We start from the raw sequence: 18,109 nt of genomic DNA, 5'->3' as shown, positions 1-18,109 counted from the left end.
TAGTGTATTCAATTAAATATAGGTCAAACATGATTTGAAAATCATTGTATTCTTTTTTTATTTATGTATAACACAACGTCCCAACTTCATTGGAATTGGGGTTGTACAACAAAAACACAAAGCACCACAATAAAGGCAAAGAACAGAATTTTTTTTTTATCACAAGAAGTTCAGTTATCTACCGCCATGGGATGTGCAGGAGCTAAAGAGATTTTTAAATATAAACATTTAAACAACATAAAATTCACAACTTGCCTAAAAAAAACCTTGCAATTTAATAATAATATTTGAAAAATCTGTTATTTTTGTTGCAGCTCCACTACGTGCACAGTGTCCCAGGGGGCTCGGGCTCGGCCAACCCTCCCGTGGCCAGCACGGTGTACGGCTACGTGGGCACACCGCCCGCCCAGCGCCAGCTCTCGGGCCTGGTGTGGCGTTTGGGGCCATGCCACTTCCTGGAGGAGGCGCTACCAGCTTCCAGCGTGGCCGCCATCTTCGAGCTTGGCCCCACCAACGTGGGCAGCCTGCAGGCCGTCTACCTGCCCTGTGAGCGACACTCCTCCTCACTGCTTTCGGATCGGCCCGCCCGCCCGCTTGCACACTTTTTCTGAACAATCTACCCATTTGCCCCGACTTAGGTAAGGAGTCCAAGGCGGAGATGGCGCCGGCCGCCCCGGTGGCGCTGGTGCCCGAGGAGAAGGTGTCCTTCAGCCTGTTCGCCGTCTCCGTGTCCACGCTGACTGTGGCCAAGATCAGGAAGGTCTACAACAAGCTGGACAGCAAGGCCATCGCCAAGCAGGTGACAACAAACAGGATTTGGATCTGGATGTCTGATTTACAGCTGTTAGCGCTTTTATTTTGGTAGCTTTCTACTTCCTGTTGGCGCTACGGGACTATGTCGGTATGGAGCATCTTTTTGTGAACAAAGCACTTTGACTTGAGTATGCTGCAACTGGTTTTGTGCATTTGAGTCCAGTTTAGCCACGTTTAACACTATCAGTTTTATTTTGGTAGCGTTCTACAACCCCAATTCCAATGAGGTTGGGACGTTGTTTTAAACATAAATAAAAACAGAATACAATGATTTGAAAATCATGTTCAACCTATATTTAATTGAATACACTACAAAGACAAGATATTTAATGTTCAAACTTATAAACGTTATTGTTTTTTGCAAATAATCATTAACTTAGAATTTTATGGCTGCAACAAGTTCCAAAAAAACTGGGACAGGTGGCAAAGTAGCATAGGTTGCTACTTCCTGTTGGCAGCGGTTGGACTCTCAGACGCTATGGAGCTGTTTTTTTTTTTTTGTGTGTTTGCGTTTTTTTGTTGTGAACAAAGCACTTAAATTTGCGTCTTATGTGACTGATTTCTTACATTTGAGTCCAGTTTAGTCTTTTTTTTTTTTTTTAACACTTGCTAGTTTTGTTTTATTAGGTGTTTTCTTCCTTTTGGCTTGATAGAACTCAACAGCAGCTTTTTGTGAACAAATTACTTTTATCGGGATCTTCTGCACCCAGTTGTGAGCACTTGTGTCCATCTTGTATGTGATGTTTGTCGAGATTGTAGACTGCTTTGTTAGCTTCTCACGTAAGCCACTAGTTACTTGTGAACAAAGGTTACGTAACCGTTTTTCTTCATCATCATCTTGTCTTTTTGTAGTTGGCGGTGTCCTCCCATGAAAACGCCACGCCGGTCAAGCTGATCCATAATGCGGCCGGCCACCTCAATGGTCCCGCCCGCACCATTGGCGCCGCCGTCATTGGCTACTTGGGTAAGCCAACCGAAGTAACTATGCTAATGAAGCTAATTATACCAATGACGGTAACAACACTAATGAAATTTATGACGCTAACAGACAAAGCTACCAAAAGCAACCAAGCTTTTTGTTGTGATAACATTTGTGGTCTTTTTTCCAAGGGGTGCGCGCCTTCTCTCCCAAGCCAGTCGCCACCAACCTGCAGTACGTAGGCGGGGCGGCTGCCATCTTAGGTCTGGTTGCCATGGCGTCAGACGTGGAGGGTTTGTACGCTGCCGTCAAGGCCCTGGTCTGCGTGGTCAAGAGCAATCCGCTGGCCAGCAAGGAAATGGAGCGTATCAAGGGATACCAGGTTTGGGCCCAACACCTGCATCAGCCACTACAGTGGTTGTCAGTTGCACATCAGTCACAACAGTTGAAAAGCTACTTAAAAACAGTTTCCATCTGAATCTGGATGTCAAAATGGACATCAGTCACTGCAGTGGACTGGGTGCCAGTGTACGGTGATGATACACAAGCATTCACTACAGTAACTGATGCACAGCTTTGATGTCAGGATTTATAGCTTTTGAAAAGCTGTCCACTGTAGTGACTGATGTGCAACTTGACTCATACATTATATTGCTAAAAGTATTTGCTCACCTGCCTTCACTCACAGTGCCATCCCTTCTTCATCAATAAGGTTTAATATGACATTGGTCCAGATTTTACAGCTATAACAGCTTTAACTCTTCTGAAAAGGCTTTCCACTAGGTTCAGGAGTGTGTGTAGGGAATTGTTGAACATTCTTCCAGAAGCACATTTGTGAGCTCACACAGTGATGTTGGACGAGAAGGCGTGGCTCTCAGTCTGCACTCTAATTCATCAGGTTGTTCTATCAGGTTGGTGTCAGGACTCTGTACAGGCCAGTCAACTTCATCTACACCAGACTCTCTCATCAATGTTTTTATGGACCTTGCTTTGTGCATTGGTGCAGAGTCATGTTGGAACAGGAAGTGGCCATCCCCAAACTGTTCCCACAAATTTGGGAGCAATTAATTGTCCAAAAGCTCTTGGTATGCTGAATCCTTCAAAGGTCCTTTCACTGGAACTATGGCGCTAACATTTTTGACCATTCCATGCTCCCAACTTTGTGGGAATATATATATATATATTTCCGCCACACAGAGATCAGGCTATGTAGTGCATTAAAAAAGGGGATGAGTATGAGGGGATGAGATGCATGGTGTTGCTGTACCTCACCAAAAAAGGGTGCGACCAAATCATATGCTGGTCGCACTAGTGCCACCAGTGCAAAGTTTAGTGTGGACCCCTGTCCACTGTAGTGACTGATGCACAAACTTTGACATCCAGACTTCTAGCTTTTGAATCTCTGTCAACTGTAGTGACTGATGTGCAGGGGGATACATACATACAGAAAAACTGCTGTTGAATAGCTGTCCACTGTAGCGACCGATGGGTAACTTTGGCATAGAGACTCTTACATATAGAAGTAAACAGCTTTTGAGGAGACATCCACAGTAGTGACTGATGTGCCACTTTGACAGCAAGACAATGGATTTGGAATAGCGACTGATTCACAGCTTTTGAATAGCTGCCCACTTTACTGACTGAGCTAGACACACCCGCATAGAAGCAAATGGCTTTGGAACGCACTGTGATGACTGAGGGTAAACTCTACCCCCTTTTGTTGCAGCTGCTGGCCATGCTGCTGAAGAAGAAGCGCTCTCTGCTCAACAGCCACATCCTGCACCTCACCTTCTCCCTGGTGGGCACGGTGGACAGCGGCCACGAGACCTCCATCATTCCCAACACCACCGCCTTCCAGGACCTCCTCTGTGACTTTGATGTCAGTCCCGTGCAACAACTTTCCACACGATCATAAGACAACATCCTTTTAAATAGTAAAAAAAGAAACAAAAAATAATAAGATATACATATAACAAATATCTATGTACAGACCCTTTCCAAAAAATTTTAATATCATGCAAAAGTTCATTTATTTCTCTAATTCCATTCAAAAAGTTAAACTTTCATAGATTATAGATTCAGGGCCCAAAATGTAAAGTTTTTTCTGTTTGTTTTTGTGTTTGTTTTTTAAACATAATTTGGGCTTCCTGCTCATAAAACCCATGAAATTAGGCATTCATAAAATTAGAATACTGTGAAGAAATCTGCCCAAATTTTGCAGGCCATAAATGTTTTAAGTGTTGTGTCACACACTAATCATCTACTAAACTCAAAGCACCTGGATAGGTTTCCCCAGGTGTCATTAAATTGCTTCAGTTTGGTTCAGTTGATATGGGGAAGACTGCAGACTTGACAACTGCCAGAAGACCTTCATTGATACCCTCCATAGAATGGGTAAGCCACAAAAGTTCATAGCTAAGGAGGCTTGCTGTTCATAGAGTGCTGTGCCCAGGAGAAGATGCATCAGCAAAAGAGATGACCGTGGGCTTCAGCGGATTAGCAAACAGAGATCCAGAAAGAGTGGAATGAGACGAGAGTCACAACTTCAAAAAACACCACATTCAGACGCATCCGTGAGATGGGCGACAACTGTCGGGTCAAGCCACTTCGGAGAATGAGCCAACGTAGGAAGCGTCTCAACTGGGCCTAGGAGAAAAAGAACTGGACTGTTGGCCATTGGTCAAAGGTCCTCTTTTACGACGAAAGTAAAGTGTGCCTTTCATTCCGGAATCAAGGTCCAAAGGTTTGGAGGAAGACTAGTGAAGAACAGAACCCAAGCTGCTTGAGCTCCTGTGTGAAATATCCAAAGTCATTCATGATTTGGGGTGCAATTTCCAGTGCAGGTGTTGGTAAACTCTGCTTTCTTAAATCCAAGGTCTACCAGAATGTTTTCTGCTGAGGATCTGTATGGAGATGCAGATTTTATCTTCCAGCACCAAAACCTGGTTTTATGCCCATGCCATCACAGTGCTTGACTGGCCAGCCAACTCGCTGGATCTAAACCCCATTGAGAATCTAAGGGGTATTACCAAGCAGAAAATGTGGGGCACCAGACCCAAAAACAAAGAAGGACTGACAGCAAGCATCAAGGAAATCTGGCTTCCATTGATTTACTGTGTACCCTAATTTCTTTTTTTTTTCTACAAAAACCGAGAAATAGATGGTGATTTCTTCACAGTATTCTAATTTTTGGAATTCCTGATTTTGTGGGTTTTATGAACTGGAAGCCCAAATTATGTAAAAATAAACAAATAAATACTTGAAATTGTTTAAATTGTGGGCCCTGAATCTATAATCTATGAAAGTTTCACTTTTTGAATGGACTTTTGGAAATAAATAAGCTTTTACAAGATATAAGATAAAGCCATGCATCCATGTTCTTCCACTTACCTGGGGACAGGTCACTGGGGCAGCAGTTTGAGCAAGGAAGCGCAGAATTCCCTCGCCCCAGCAACTTCGTCCAGCTCTTCTAGGGTAATCCCGGGCCGTTCCCAGGCCAGCCGGGAGACGTAGTCACTCCAGTGTGTCCTGGGTCGTCCCCGGGACCTCCTCCTAGTGGGTCCTGCCCAAAACACTTCCCCAGAAGATGTCCAGGGGGCATCCTAACCGGATGCCCAAGCTACCTCATCTGGCTCTTTTTCGATATAGAGGAACAGCGGCTCGACTCTGAACAGCTCCCGGATGACCGAGCTTCTCACCCTATCTCGGAGGCCCGTTACACACATAAAGACAATTGGCCTGTTTTTGTGCAGATTTCCCCCCTTCCCCACCAAGCATGTCACACGTAGGTCATATGTGTGTTCAGAGTGGTTTCGTCCCAATTTTAGGGTCCGAAACAGGTCAGGGCCGACAATATTAAATAGTGAACGTGTTCAATATTTACGAAGAAAAGTCTTCGTAAATAGTGAACGTGTTCAATATTTACGAAGAAAAGTCTTCGTGTGCGAGGAAAGCCGACTCCTCCCGTGTCATGACACCAAGAATTGTGACGTGGAACAGAAGATAGCCAATCAAGAAGCACCCTGACTCAACAAAAGGAAGCGACTAAATAAAAATAAGCATGTCTTACCCGATGTCGTTTTTTGGTATAAAGTGAGTTCCCCAACCTACAAAAGTCTTTTTTTTTTTTATTTTTTTTTTATTTTTTTTATTTATTTTTATTTTTTTGGACAACACCATTTCCGAAGGCTCCGGCAACCTTCGGGAATGTTCGGGAAACTTCGGCGCAAAGCCGAAAGTGTTTCTTCTTTGTCGGTTTTGTGAGATCACGTGTGATCATGCAAGATTTCAAGTTCGGTGTTGAACAGAATATTTGTGTGTGTGGTGTTCTGTGTTGATATTAATGGAGCACACCACACACAATATGACCAAAACTGTTAAATGCCAGATTTTTTTGTCATTATGTGTGGGGTCTGTCACAGATATCGAATCTTTTTAGATTTGAAAAGTCTTTATGTGTGTACCAGGCCTAAGGGAGAGCCCGGTCACCCTGTGGAGGAGACTTATTTCGGCCGCTTGTATCCGCGATCTTGTTCTTTGGGTCACGAAAAAGATGCAGTATGTTTCTCTTAAACAATCCCACATTCCAAAAACATGCGTGGTAGGTTCATCAAATAATCTAAAATGTCTGTAGGTGATAATGTGAGTGTGAATAGTTGTTTGTATGTGCGCTGCGATAAACTGGCGACGAGTTCAAAGTGTACCCCAGCTCTCACCCAAAGTCAGCCGGGATAGGCTACAGCACACCTGCAAGAATAAGTGTTACAGATAATGGATGGATGGATGAGTTTTAAAATAATAAACAAATAAATAAGTCTAAAAACAACATAAAACCTGATTTAAAAAAAAAAAAAAAAAAAAAAGATATTTATTTAATAAATAAAAACTAAAAGGTTGTGTCTATGTTTTCTCTTCAGGTTTGGCTCCACGCTCCTTACGAGCTTCACCTTTCTCTCTTTGAGCATTTCATCGAGCTTCTGACCGAGTCAAGGTGAGTCTCTCTTCCCCAAACATTTACCATCTGCATTCTCGTTATTCATTTAACGGCCCCCCAACAGCGAGGCAGCCAAGAACGCCAGGCTGCTTCGCGAGTTCCAGCTGGTGCCCAGGTTACTGCTGACACTGAGGGACACGTCGCTGTCGCAGTCCACGGTGGCCGCCATCAGCAACGTGCTCAGCCTGCTGCTGCAGGGCTTCCCCAACCCCTATGACCTGCTCAGGTGAGAGTGGCATTTTATGATTAATTGGCATATACAGTGGATATAAAAAGTCTACACACCCCTGTTCTAATGCCAGATTTTTGTGGTTTAAAAAATGAGACTGAGATCAGGCATTTAAAACCTTTTTGGAAAGATTATTTTTATAAAAACGTATTCCATCCATCCATCCATTTTCTACCGCTTATCTGATGTCGGGTCGCGGGGGCAGTTTAGCAGGGACGCATAGACTTCCCTCTCCCCAGCCACTTCCTCCAGCTCTTCCGAGAGGATCCCGTGGCGTTCCCAGGCCAGCCGAGAGATGTAGTCTCTCCAGCGTGTCCTGGGTCGTCCCCGGGGTCTCCTTCAGGTGGGACGTGCCTGGAACACCTCACCAGGGAGGCGTCCAGGAGGAATCCGAATCATATGCCCCAGCCACCTCATCTGGCTCCTTTCGATGTGGAGGAGCAGTGGCTCTATTCTGAGATCCTCCCAGATGACCGAGCTTCTCCCCTTATCTCTAAGGGGGAACCCGGACACCCTGCGTAGGAAACTCATTTCGGCCGCTTGTATCCGGGATCTTGTTCTTTCGGTCACGCAACGGACCAATACAAAGTCACTACAGACCCTGCACCGATCCGCCTGTCGATCCCCCGTTCCATTCTTCCCTCACTCGTGAACAAGACCCCAAGATACTTGAACTCCTCCACTTGGGGCAGGATCTCATCCCTGACCCGGAGAGGGCACGTCACCCGAAGGTGATTCTTCTTCTCATTCTTCTTCTTTTCGGACTGAGGACCATGGTCTCAGATTTGGAGGTGCTGATTCTCGTCCCAGCCGCTTCACACCCGGCTGCGAACTGCTCCATTGAGAGTTGGAGATCACGGCTTGATGAAGCGAACAGAACCACATCATCTGTAAAAGCAGAGATGCAATTCTGAGGCCACCAAACCGGACCCACTCTACGCCTCGGCTGCGCCTGGAAATTCTGTCCATAAAAGTTCTGAACAGAATTGGTGACAAAGGGCAGCCTTGGCGGAGTCCAACTGTCACCGGGAACGAGTCCGACTTACTGCCAGCAATGCGGACCAAACTCTGACTCCTGTCGTACATGGACTGAACAGCCCGTATCAGGGGGTTCGGTACCCCATACTCCCGAAGCACCCCCCACAGGACTCCCCGAAGGACACGGTCGAACGCCTTCTCCAAGTCCACAAAACACATGTAGACTGGTTGGGCAAACTCCCACGCACCCTCGAGGACCCTGCTGAGGGTGTAGAGCTGGTCCACTGTTCCACGGCCAGGACGAAAACCACACTGCTCCTCCTGAATCTGAGATTCGACTTCCCGACGGACCCTCCTCTCCAGCAACCCTGAATAGACCTTATCAGGGAGGCTGAGGAGTGTGATCCCCCTGTAGTTGGAACACACCCTCCGGTCCCCCTTCTTAAAAAGGGGGTCCGGAAGGTTTTTTTATTTTTTTAAATGAAATAGATAGATAGACAGACAGACAGACAGATAAAATGTTGATAGCGCTGTCTCGGTGCGGAAAGGGAAGGCGGCGATCTTCGCCCGTGATGTAGATAAGGTTGACAAATTCAGACGACCTGATTTCAGGCCTCTGGGCAGAAAAGCATCTGTAACTCAGGAATGCGTGGATGATTTTAATTTATATTTCACAAATTTCCCAAGGCACCATCGTGACAATATCACAGTCCAAATACTAGAAAAGTTGGTTCTAGAAAAAGTTGGTTTGGCAAAATATGTTCCCTTTAAAATGATCTTAAGTTTTTTTTCCTGTTTAAATGTTTTTTAAAATTAAAATTTTGATCATATATAGTTTTTTCAAAGACAGAAAAACAAAAAATAAAAATAAGATTAAATTATTAAAAAATAAGATAAAGACTATCTAAATAGAAATAAAACTTCAACAAAAAAAACATCTTTTTATGTATTGATTTTTTTGTATTAAAAAAATGAAAAGACCTAAATTAAATGTAAATTAAAATTCTAAAGATGAAAAAATTCTAAATATTTTTTGTATTTATATTCAAAGACTTAAAATAAGATCTAATGAAAAAAAAAAATAGATACAAATGATATACCGGCTGAGAGACTTGTCAAGCCAAAAGGACATAATCTACTTACCAAAATAAAGAAAGAGTATGAGTCTCAAAAAGCCGAAGAAAATTTGAGGGAAACCCCTATTGTTGTTATCGCAGGTTTGGTCAGTTCCTGTCGTCCACACTGCCCACATTCGCCGTGTGCGAAAAGTTTGTGGTGATGGAGCTCAACAATGAGGAGAAGACGGATGGAAGCAACGAAGATGACTTTGGGGGCCTGCTGTCCGCCAACCTCATCCTGCTCAGGAACAGGCTGCTGGACAACCTGCTCAGGCTGCTCTTCACCACCAAAGACAAGACCGCCGTCAACACGCAGTAAGACCACCCACGCCGTGCGCTGACCACCGAACAGGTCGAAAGATACTCACCACACTAATCAATTTACTCCAATTATTATACAATTCACTCAAATTCCGGTGTGATATGATATACTCTGATTATGATTCAATGCACTTTTTTTTTTGTCCTGTTTGGCTTGTAGGTCAAGCATAAAGGAGGATCTGAATCCCTTTTATGCCCGAACAGTTTTACTGTGTCACAGTGGACTTTTTAAGCTACCGCTGTTGTTTCTTAGTATTACGATCGATATTTATTGAGAATCAAAGTCGATCAGTTAAAGAGAACAAGGTTTTTAGAGGGGAGTGAGAAAATAAGACAACAAATGACAAAGCACTAGCTGTAAACAAGATGAGGAAAGTAAATCATTATAATACCTGGAACAATGACACATTAGATATGAGTGTTGTGTGGGGCAGTAGTGCTACACCCTGTGAGGGAAGGACCAGGACAAGGACAGGAGGGGAAGCATGCAGGACAATGGTCGTGAACCCAGTTGTACAACTAAAGTGTGGTGCGAGTGGCTATGTAAATTATATACGTCTATAGGACCAGAGTTTCCTGATTGCATATTTTTTAACACATTATGTAATTCTGTGATGGTTAAAGGAGCATCAAGACTGTCTTTAATTTCTGTAATTGAGGAATGTTCAGAGCTTTAATAAAAGTTTCAATTTCTTTTTGGTCTGATTTGCTCGAAGGTGCTTATAAGATGCAATAATAATTGTAAAATATTTCATTTCTTTTTAGCGGTGACTGTATACAGCTGCCTTTTGAATCTTGAATGGCTGTAATTAATTATTTTGCTTTATTACGCTAAAGTTGGTTTGCGAGAAATGTATTTTATTACATTTATTTTATTTATTATTGTACTCAAAGTTAGTGTATCTTAACTGTTCTAGAAATTCTGTTCTTTTTGATATGATGATGTCTAATTGAAGTTTTGCCTTTTGAAGTTGGTTTCTAAGCGTATCTGTCGGATTAATTGCATTTTCTTCTGTGAGATGTTTAATTTTTTCCTCAATTTTATTTTCTAATTTTAATTCTTGTTTTTTCTTGTACAAAGAGTATGATATGATACGACCCCTCATTACAGATTTCACGGTTTCCCACAGCAGAGATGGGGATATGGTTGGGGAGTCATTGGATTTCAAAAAATCGTCCCTTTCTAATGAATCATGTCTTTCAATAGGGACGTGTTCAAGCACCATGGTGGTGGAGGTCCCAGATTTGACAACATTTTTAGGCAGAGAGAAATTGGTGCTTGTTCACTGATGATGATTGGATGTATTTTGGAGGTAATTCTCTCAGCTGCCGAATTGCTTGAGAGAGAGAAAATCTATTCTTGAGAAAGAGTGGTGAACCGACGAGAGAAATGTATATTCTCTTTTTGTACATTTTTTTAGCCTCCATATGTCAACGAGACCAGAGTCGTCCATATACTGCTCTAATATATTAGCGCCTTCTGTTGGATTGCTATTTTTGAGATTTGAGCGATCTATAAGGGGATTTAGCGTCAGGTTTAAGTCTCCTGCCCTGATAATTGTAGAATTGGCTGACACGTTAAGCAAGTGTGAAAATAGCGTTTGAAAAGAGGATGGGTCATCTTTATTAGGAACGTATACATTGACTCCACTTGCAACACTATTCGCTCCAATTATGATACGATTCACTCATATTACAATACAATTTACTCCAATTATGATACAATACACTCCAATTACACCAGGGTACTATTCACTTCTGTTCCGATATGATTCACTCCAATTATGGTATGATTAACTCTATGTACGCTTCAGTTCAACTAAAATGCAATTTGATTCCAATTTGATTAACTGCATATACAAAACGATGTGATTCACCTGAATTACGATGTGTATGATTCACTCCAATTAGGATACGATTCACTTCAATTACGCTACGAGACAATTAACATGATTTACAATGCATTCCAATAAACGATGATGATATGATTCACTTTAAATACGATTCAATTCACATCAAATACGATACGATGTGATTCACTTATATTACAAAACAATATGAATCACTCCAATTAGCTTACAATTCACTCCCAATTCCGATCCACTCCAATTCATTCAATTATGAAATACAGTTTACTTCTATTACAGTGCGATTTACTCCAATTGTGAATGTGATTTGTTCCAGCGACTCTGATGAAAAAACTGAGCTCACCATCTCCCCCTTTAGGGCGTGCGAGGACCTGGTTCGTACTCTGGGCATGGACTGGCTGCTGATGTTCATGGAGGAGCACCTTCACTCCAGCACGGTGGCAGCGGCTCTATGGATCCTCACCGTACTTCTGTCCAACCCAGCTGTTCTCCATCGCTTCAAGGAGGGCGCATGCGGTGGAGGCTGGCTGGACCACACCGACTCAGTGCTCACCAACAAGATTGGCACCGTGCTGGGTGAGTGCGAGGCGCCCTTCAAAGTCTCGGGGGTCCATTTCAGCCGGAGTTGGCCTTCCTTGAGTTCCCGGTTCGTACGGCGCACGGCCAAGGGTTGGTTTGTCACTTTTTTCAACCCTCTGATGTCCCGCTGTAGAGCCCTGTGTGTTGCTTTTCATCCTGCTTTAGCCCCTTAAACTGGACACACAGTACGATTTACTGTCGTTGACAGCAAAATACTGTGATAATATTGTGTTGCGATACCAGTTTTAACATCGGTCAACCAAATACCATGATACCATTCACTGTTTCGTGATACTATCATTAGCATTGGCAAATGTGTGTGAAAATATCTTCTCGCATTACTGTGATAATATCCCTTTGTCTCGATATGGTTGTTCGTGTCAGCAAAATATTACGATATCGCTGTATCCCAATACAATGTCATGATACGGTCGTCCCTTGCCGTATCGCGGTTCAGCAGTATCACTGTATCGCAGATTTTTAAATCATATCAAATTTTATATCACTGATCTTCTGCTATAATCGTAGGATTTTGCGGTGATCATTTTTCCACACAGACTAATGTTACTGCAGACTCAGGTAGGAACAAGTGCGAGCCAGGAGGAAAGAGTGTGTAAAAGACAGAGGATGTCCAAAGTCGGGGATCATTTCACACTTAAAAAAAAGAAGATAAACTGCTATGTGTCTACTGCAAAGCAGAGCTGGTTCACACAACTGCACGTCTACGGTAAAGTAAACATCGTTAGCTAATTTAAAACGGCCTACCACTGCTAGTTAGAATGCATTTTAATTCTCCACAGATCGTCAAGGATAGATAGCTGCTGATGCACTTTCAATTGCTTTATTGAACAAATGGTTTCAAAATAAAGTCACAGATACTAATGTGTAGAACGTGAGGATGGCGACACCAAGTGGGCACAAATAACACCTGGACATCACATACATATTTCGTACTTGTATTATGCATATTATTATGCAAGTGTTTAAAAAAGACATTAATCAAGCCTCGAAATATATATATATTTTTTTTGAGGAGCAGTTTTGCAACTGTAATTTCATGTATAAAACGCACCCCCAAAGTTGACCAAAATTCTGGAAAACCCTTCTACCTATGTATCATGCATTTTTACAATAGATGATTTTGCTTCTACCCATATCATCAAAACATGAAGTATTATCTGTATTGTGTTAGTTTTTTGTAGTATTCTGAAGTTAAGCACTTTATTTGAACAGGTAATACATTCTTTTGCTCTTATTTTGAAGTTCACAGCCCTACTTTTATTTAGTAAATGAGAAAACACACAGTTGTGCTCATGTTTGATTACCCAGGCAGAATTTGTAAGATGCGTACAATTCTTTTAAAGAAAACATGAAGGACCAGGTGAAACACATTTAGTTTTATTTTAATGGGATTCAAATTAAACTGTCAAGCATTTCAGAAAAGCATTATCATTAAACAAAGCGTAACCATAAAGAAATTAATGATGGTTGTTGTTCAGTCATCAGTCGTATTTAATTAAAAAAAAATAAAAAAATACAAATAAATAAATAAATAAAATAATAATAATATTTCACAAATTCTGCCTGGGTATGTAAACTTATGAGCACAATCGTACATATATGCAGTCATACGTACCCCTGTCATATTGGAATGAAAGTGCAGGCTACACCTTTTTCATAACCTCATAACGTACAACTGTTAGTGCTAGCATTAGCTTGCTAGGCTACATAACATTTTGTTGCCTGCTTGCGAGCCGTATCGTATTAAAAGTATGTGAACATAGCTCAAGCAATCCTTAAATGAACATAATCTCCAAAGCACCGGTGACCACCAGCACACGTTTTTCTCCATTTTGTTCTTATAATACACTTGTCGCGATGGTAACGAGTGTACCCGGTCGTGTTTGAGTTGACAAGATAAAGCCCCGTGATCGTAAAAGACAGGATGCTAAGATTTTATTGCAGTTGTCTGACATAGTACAATCGTGAAAGACCAAATTTGTCTTGTAGTCTGATCCAGGCATTATGTGTTGTCTGTCCCACATCGCCGACATGTTTTTCTTTTAAATAACTTTATTGGCGGTCAGTTATGTACAGTACTACGTCAAAAGACGCACGACAAGGCTAAAAATAAACTAGCATTTGGATTCAAATATACTGTACAAAATGCCAACGTGGAGTAAATGTCTTTTGCAGAGCCGATCAATTACGTCATTGATCAGATCAGCGAATTATGACATTAAAGCCGTTCAGCATAAAATGCATAAAATGCTAATTATCGGCCGATACCGATCTACTCATAATTAACAGAGACACTCAGCAGCCAGCAGGGCTAACGTTATGTTAGTAAGGTTAGTCACATTAATGTCACTGATTTGTAGGGGTGCTCCAATAAGGCTTTTATGCTGCCGATTCTGATATCGCTCATCGATGAGTGAGATCTGCCCATCACTGGCAATATCGTTCATATCGATGAGCTGTACATTTTTCAATTTATTTATGGTAAGTGGTATTGGCTATACTGTATGATCCGCCATGTTTGTTTGGGTTTGTGTTGCAGGTGCTCCGTGCCTGCGCAGTATGAAGGGCTGGGTGATTATGGGAAAAAATAATAATGACGATTATTTTGATTGATATTGAACTCACGATAAATAAACACGATTATGCATTTATTTTAAAACTTTGTAGTTATTTAACTACCAAAACTAAACTTTAAATATAACTTAAAAGAACAACCAGAAAATAAATTAGTAACAAGTAAAATAACAGTATATTAAAATAATATAAATAAAAACAAACAAAGAAAAATGGCTAAAAATGTGCCAATGTTTTTAGCCATGACTGTATTGTCTGTTATCCATCCATCCATTTTCATAACCACTGATCCTCACTAGGGTCACGGGTGTGCCGCTTATCTCAACTGACTTCAAGCAAGAGGCAAGGTACACACCGAACTGGTCGCCAACCAATCGCAGGGCATATTTAAACAAACAACCATTCGCACTCACATTCACACCTCCGGCCAATTTAAAGTCTTCAATGACTGTATCTGTTGTTCCTGCTGTGCGCGGCTTGGTCTCTTATGGGCAGTGTGGTGCGGTGCATGCATTGAACTACTCATTTTCTGTAAGCTAAAAAAAAGAATAGAAGAAGAAAGTCGCTTTATGACTTAACCTTTTTCACAGATTAGAAAGAATATACAGTACGCTAGTGAGTGTTGTTATATTAACTGTCCGTATGTTACTACGACGTTTGTGTGTGAATATTCTGTATTTGAATGTAAATAGCTGTATGTGATCACTACTTTGTGAATTTTCGTCTATCACGGGGGGTTCCGGAATGTAACCCCCGCTATAAATGAGAGATTACTGTATAACAATTATCGATACGGTCATACCATCACTAACTCAATATAATGCTTAAGTTGTCTTGATGTTGCCAGTTTATTCCCAAATAGAGGCGAAATCATTAGTTAACCAACCACCTTGCAACTCTTTCATTCTCAGAGTCACCACTAGGGGCCAGTAGCTAACCCCTCCGTGGTGTTTCTAGGCTTCAATGTGGGGCGCAGCGCCGGTGGCCGGTCCACAGTGCGGGAGATCAACCGTGACGCTTGCCACTTCCCTGGATTCCCGGTGCTACAGACACTGCTGCCAAAGCACACCAACGTACCTGACCTCTACTTCCTGTTGATGGCACTCTTCCTGCAGCAGCCTGTCACTGAGCTGCCAGACAGCCTGCAGGTACATGTCAGTACCACAAACCTTTTATACTACTTTATTATTTTACAACTAATTTAGGTGGAATGTCCAAAGTTGAACACAAACTAAAACAAATAGAGAGTTGAAACGCAAAAGTAGATATCTCAATTTTTTTGTGAATTGAGTACAATTAGTTTTTTTTTTTTTTTTTTTTTTTTTTCTGGCTCCACATTGAAGCAAATAATCTTTATTTAGGGTATTGTCATTGTCAAAACCAGACAACTCCAAGATAATAATTTTGTTTGAAAACCGACAATAAAATTAAACTGAAATGGTAAGTATTATATGCTTTGTGAATAAAAATTAATAACAGCTTCATGTGGAAATAGAAATAGTGGTTTCCTTTGTCAAACTGTGGCCATTGTATCTCATATAAAAATCTGTTAAGCACTTAGTAAGAAGAGTTGCTGAAAAAGAAAAAGAAAAACAGTCAGTACTTCAATGGGTGGCTTTGAAGTTTTGTGCGACTTTATTCTTCCCAGGTTGTTCAGCTTTGGAGGCTCCGCTGCATATTCATGAATATTAATTAACCTCATGAATATTCATGTTGACCATTTCACAACGCTTTGTGTTTCAGTTCGACCTTGATTCCATGTGGACGTTCATCTTTGGCGTGCCGGCGTCCAGTGCCACAGTGGTGGGCTCCATCCACACCTTCTGCACCGAGGCTGCTTTCCTGCTGCTCGCCATGCTGCGTAGCATGCTCAACCTGGTAAGACATAAACCGCAAGATCTGTGCACAAAAGTGTATTGTTGTCCACAATAAGTTACGGCAAAATATTGTAACACAAATGCTACATGCAAAGTGTTCTATTTTGTATTGAAAAGGATATATTGAGCCACGAAAGTGTAATTTGTGCACTTTGCCCCCAAAACACTATATATTATTACAAAAACAGCACATTTGGCCACGAAAATGATTTGTGCACAAACATGTCTTACTGTTTTTTTATATATATATATATATATATATATATATATATATATATATATATATATATATATATATAAAACATACCTCCTTGGGACGATGTGTTAAACATAAATAAAAACAGAATACAATGATTTGCAAATCATGTTAAACCTATATTTAATTGAATACACTACAAAGACAAATATTTAATGTTCAAACTGATAAACTTTATTGTTTTTTGCAAATGTTAACTTATAAATTTATGGTTGCAACACGTTGCAAAAAAGCTGGGACAGATGGCAAAAAAGACAGAAAGTTGAGGAATGCTCATCAAACACCTGTTTGGAACATCCCACAGGTCCATCCATCCATCCATTTTCTACCGCTTATCCGGGTCGGGTCGCGGGGGCAGTAACTTCAGCAGGGACGCCCAGACTTCCCTCTCCCCAGCCACTTCATCCAGCTCTTCCGGGGGGATCCCGAGGCGTTCCCAGGCCAGCAGAAGGATGTAGTCTCTCCAGCGTGTCCTGGGTCGTCCCCGGGGTCTCCTCCCGGTGGGACATGCCCGGAACACCTCACCAGGGAGGCGTCCGGGAGGCATCCGAATCAGATGCCCCAGCCACCTCATCTGGCTCCTCTCAATGCGGAGGAGCAGCGGCTCTACTCTGAGATCCTCCCGGCTGACCGAGCTTCTCACCCTATCTCTAAGGGAGAGCCCGGACACCCTGCGGAGGAAACTCATTTCGGCCGCTTGTATCAGGGATCTTGTTCTTTCGGTCACGACCCACAGCTCATGACCATAGGTGAGGGTAGGAATGAAGATCGACCGGTAAATTGAGAGCTTCCCCTTTCGGCTTAGCTCTTTCTTTACCACAACGGACCGATACAAAGTCCGCATCACTGCAGACGCTGCACCGATCCGCCTGTCGATCTTCCGTTCCATTCTTCCCTCACTCGTGAACAAGACCCCAAGATACTTGAACTCCTCCACTTGGGGCAGGATCTCATCCCCGACCTGGAGAGGGCATGCCACCCTTTTCCGACTGAGGACCATGGTCTCAGATTTGGAGGTGCTGATTCTCATCCCAGCCGCTTCACACTCGGCTGCGAACTGCTCCAATGAGAGTTGGAGGTCACGGCTTGATGAAGCCAACAGAACCACATCATCTGCAAAAAGCAGAGATGCAATACTGAGGCCACCAAACCGGACCATCCCACAGGTGAACAGAATAATTGGGAACAGGTGAGTGCCATGATTAAGCAATTCAGGGAAGCTCCTTTTATACCCAGTCATTCACAAGCAAAGATGGGGCGAGGTTCACTTCTTTGTGAACAAGTGTGTGAAAAAATAGTCAATTGCAAGGAATTTAGGGATTTCATCATCTCCGATCCATATCATCATCATAAGGTTCAGAGAATATGGAGAAATCACTGGATGTAAGCGGCAAGGCCGAAAACCAACATTGAATGCCCGTGACCTCATCTAAGATGGACTGATGCAAAGTGGAAAAGTGTTCTGTGGTCCGACGAGTCCACGTTTCAAATTGTTTTTGGAAATTGTGGACGTCGTGTCCTCCGGGCCAAAAAGTAAAAGAACCATCCGGACTGTTATGGACG

At 42.3% G+C, this 18,109-nt stretch overlaps 1 protein-coding gene across 7 annotated transcripts in view; it reads left to right on the top strand.

The window, feature by feature from the left end:
• wdfy3 (WD repeat and FYVE domain containing 3) overlaps positions 1–18,109 on the top strand; it is a 113,119-nt gene that overhangs the window by 60,152 nt on the left and 34,858 nt on the right. For 6 of the 7 annotated variants that reach the window (XR_009787642.1, XM_061766924.1, XM_061766922.1 and 3 more), the window contains 11 exons: positions 315–546; positions 639–799; positions 1,666–1,777; positions 1,924–2,114; positions 3,459–3,611; positions 6,649–6,722; positions 6,790–6,951; positions 9,150–9,365; positions 11,598–11,815; positions 15,371–15,567; positions 16,157–16,291. Coding sequence is in view for 6 of the 7 variants with exons in the window: in XM_061766924.1 (XP_061622908.1) it covers positions 315–546; positions 639–799; positions 1,666–1,777; positions 1,924–2,114; positions 3,459–3,611; positions 6,649–6,722; positions 6,790–6,951; positions 9,150–9,365; positions 11,598–11,815; positions 15,371–15,567; positions 16,157–16,291 (1,851 nt within the window). In the remaining variant the exon portion in view is untranslated. The remainder of the gene's footprint in view (positions 1–314; positions 547–638; positions 800–1,665; positions 1,778–1,923; positions 2,115–3,458; positions 3,612–6,648; positions 6,723–6,789; positions 6,952–9,149; positions 9,366–11,597; positions 11,816–15,370; positions 15,568–16,156; positions 16,292–18,109) is intronic. The other variant, XM_061766923.1, reaches the window with a different exon arrangement.

The sequence above is a fragment of the Phyllopteryx taeniolatus genome, chromosome 3 (assembly GCF_024500385.1).
Source record: "Phyllopteryx taeniolatus isolate TA_2022b chromosome 3, UOR_Ptae_1.2, whole genome shotgun sequence".
Classification (NCBI taxonomy): domain Eukaryota; kingdom Metazoa; phylum Chordata; class Actinopteri; order Syngnathiformes; family Syngnathidae; genus Phyllopteryx; species Phyllopteryx taeniolatus.
The sequence above is the reverse complement of the archived record's forward strand: the minus strand, read 5'-3'. Positions and strand labels throughout refer to the sequence as shown.